This window comes from Lytechinus variegatus, chromosome 6 (assembly GCF_018143015.1).
Source record: "Lytechinus variegatus isolate NC3 chromosome 6, Lvar_3.0, whole genome shotgun sequence".
Classification (NCBI taxonomy): Eukaryota; Metazoa; Echinodermata; class Echinoidea; order Temnopleuroida; family Toxopneustidae; genus Lytechinus; species Lytechinus variegatus.
This window is the reverse complement of record NC_054745.1, coordinates 45,474,138-45,477,661: the sequence shown is the minus strand read 5'-3', so window position 1 is coordinate 45,477,661 and position 3,524 is coordinate 45,474,138. Positions and strand designations below refer to the sequence as shown.

General features: G+C 36.0%; 1 protein-coding gene across 1 annotated transcript; it reads right to left on the bottom strand.

Annotated features, from left to right (window-relative positions):
* Nucleotides 1-931: 931 nt before the first annotated feature.
* LOC121416690 lies at nt 932-2,746 on the bottom strand. The gene has a single exon (XM_041610160.1). The coding sequence runs from the start codon at nt 2,732-2,734 to the stop codon at nt 932-934; it is 1,803 nt and encodes a 600-aa protein (XP_041466094.1). The 5' UTR covers nt 2,735-2,746.
* Between the last annotated feature and the right edge of the window lie 778 nt (nt 2,747-3,524).

Genomic DNA, 3,524 nt, shown 5'->3' with positions numbered 1-3,524 from the left:
ACATATAAAATAATTGCTAATTTACATAAATTAGCATATTTTGCATGAAAACGAGATTTTCAATAGCACGTTTGACAGGGAAGATTAAATCTTTGGATCTGATAGAGATTTTTTTTAAGTTTGGTTTCTTTTTATTCCTTTTTACTAATTTTTACTATTCATGCATAAATCAACTGCTAATTTACATAAATTAACATATTTTTGCATAAAAACATGATTTCAATATCATGTTTGATAAGAAATTTAAAGCTATTGACCTAAAAGATACTTTCTTTGGTTTGGTATCTCTTTATTTACTTTTATTAGTGAATTCCTATTGGCATATGGCTTCATGCATAAATTACTGCTTATTTACATAAATTAGCATATTTTTGCATAAAGTTGCAATTTTCAGCACCAGGTTTTGTGAAAAAAATTAAAGCTTTTGACCTGATAGCGACTTTCCTAAAGGGAAAGTTTGGTGCTTTTGTAAACTCTGTCCCCAAAACTTCAAATTTAAGGCCTAAGGCCCCTGACTATATAACAAAACTGTAGTATTAGTCGTAATATCAGTTGTGAAAATAAGTATTACAAGATGTATTATACATTTTGCAAAGCAATACTTTCTAAAGGAAATCCATCGTGGCGTGTAGGCTTGATGATGATGATGACGGATCGTCATATTTTATGCAATATGACCTCGTCAATAATAATTTCAACCAATGATATAGAAACCCATTTCCACATGCATGATACATGTTATTGGATGCGGGAGTTTGTTTTTATTTTTATTCATTTTTTTGTATAAATGCCTATTGTTAACCGTGATGTTAAAAGTGAGTCACAGTTATTAGGTCTCACTGCTAAAGATATTTCAATTATCCAAAGATGGTATTATTCTGGTCAGTGTGTCTCATATTCATCATATTAAATGATCCCAACATATCATCGTTTAGAGTGTGAGTCGCTTTTCGAAGACGAGAATACTATCTCCATCACAAGCAATTATCTTGCCTGATGATGAGATCATTACACGAGATAATAAAAGGCAACCCCGCCTATCATCCTCATCAGTCAGTCTAGTTGATATAGGAAATGACGTCACTCTTCTCTTCTTCACTTCATTCCCACTCATCACCTGATCAATCATACACGTCTTGAACTCATCATCTGATGTCATGACGTAGAGGTCGTCTGTTAAAGGATCGACACTGACATTATGGATGACATCACTGTGGGGGATTTCCCTTTGACCACCCTGTCTGTCTATGATTAGTACTCTCTTATCACCAGAGTGAGCGATGATGTGACCTGATGATAGCACACCTCGCATCAGTACATCCTCTTTACATTTGATGGTATTCACGATCTTACTATCAGCTGGGTTGATGTATATCCTAGACTGACCCCACTCAGCAGCGATGATCATCCCATCACGGTCAACAGTTACATACCCAAATGAGATATCGTCCATTGTGTTTCTTGGTATTGTGACGTCATTGATGCGCATCCATTGTCTGTCATACACACTGATGCATCCAGTCAAACTGTCCCCTGTACAACCTTTACACCATCTACCACACACTAACTTGTCATCATTCAGTAATGCACAGGAGACTACAAATGATGTATCAGTACCTGTTATCACTCTCTGAATGTGTTTAGTGTTCATATCTAACATGTAAGTATGCCAGCTACCTATGAGACTGTCAGTGATGATCACATTACATTCATCTAAGCAGCCCACAGTATATGGGATTGTAATTTCATCTTTGACATTGATTGTATCACTAAGCATCCACTCGCCATCATACCCACCAATCCTACCATCATACTTCTCTCTCCCAACACCCTTCACAAACCTCACACCTGATATTCTATCAGTGATTTGTTTCACATCATTCTTATGAAATGGTTTCTTTAGTTTATCACTCAGTGACATGTTCACACTATGACCGTCTTTAACAATGTTTTTATCGTCCTCTAGTACTGTATCTATGGTTCGTATTGCATTCTCTATTGTTTTTGTGTCATCCTGTAATGATTTCATCAACTCTCTGATCTTCCTATCCTTCTCTTTAACAATGTTATCAATGTCTCTATGAAGACCAATCTTCTTATTGTCCATGTGTCTTTGTCTAATCTGTGCATTTGTATGGATTAATTCAAGTTCTTTCTCTCTCTTCTCATTGTTCTTTCGAATCTTCTCATTAATCTTCATAATCTCTTCTTGAAGTACTTGATTCTGATCATCAAATTCTTGGTTGATTTTGTTAGCCTCCATCTTCTCCTTGACTTTATCTGAATTGATTGCCTCCTTGATTATCGAATTAACCTCATCTTTCAAAGCCTGTAGATGAGTGTCTGTGTCTGTCGTACATTGGTCAATTTCATTTTCATAAAGACGACCTCCTTTTAATTTGTCCCTCGCTCTTTCTTTTAGAACTGTTAGCCTCGCCCCACTGTCTTTTATTGCTTCATTTATGTCTTGTCGCTCGCAAGGATGCCGGTGTTTGATCATAGCGCATGAATAACACAATGGTATACCATGACTTTTACAATATAATTTTACCTTTTCATCATGTTCTTCACAATAAATATTTGGTACACCTCTTTTAACTCTTGCGATGCATCCTTCTTTAGAGGCGCAGTCATCACAGAGTCTCTTCTTCTCCTCCACGTAGTACGTCACATCTGTGATTGATTGACACTCCTTTCCTTCACATTGTTGGTCTGGGGTGAAGTTAGCTGCCATGGCGATCAGAGTATTGACCTGATGAAAATGAAAGAAAAAACATATTTAAAAAAGGGGAGGACAGATAGATAGAGAAAGAGAGAGAGATAGAGGGGGGGGGGTAGATGACGTGGTAAAGATTTAAGAGGGAGAATTAGAGTGGAGGGAGAAAGAATGCAAACACAAAAATAGGGGTAATTTGAATGAAGGGGGGGGGGTAGAATTGGAGGGAGGGGGACGGTTGAAGAAATAGAAAAAAGAGAATCCATAAGAATTAGTGTAAGAATATGAGAGAGAAATGGAGAGTAGGATATGAAAAGGTTAGAGAGAGAAAAGGGGAAAGAGAGAGAGAGAGAGAGAGGGGGGGGGGGAGTGAAATAATAAGTCATAAAGAAACAACTTCTCTCCTTACGCTGGCAAATGCCCTATAATGTTTTTTTTTGTTTTTAATCTTGAAAGCTTTAAATTAGCGATGACATAAGTCAAAAGAAGTTAGAACAAATATTTCTTATTGTTGTGATGAAATGGAAAAAAAAATGTTTCTCACAATTTGACATATTTGGCGTGGTTACTCATGCAGCAGAACGTTGAAGGTGTACTCCACGCTAAAAATTATATGAATTATATATATTATAGAAAAAATAATGTAAGACAAATATTACAAAGAAAATAGAGAATAATAAAACAATGAAACCCTTCTCGGCATGGCTTTGTAAATATAAATCTCCAAACCGTCTCGTTGTTATTAACAAATGAAATGAATCTAAGGTGATTTACCCAAGGTTTTTGTCTCCACAAAGAATGAGAAAAT

Coding starts and splice junctions, on each gene's coding strand:
- LOC121416690 (XM_041610160.1), bottom strand. CDS start 2,734: ATGGCAGCTAACTTCACCCCAGACCAACAATGTGAAGGAAAGGAGTGT.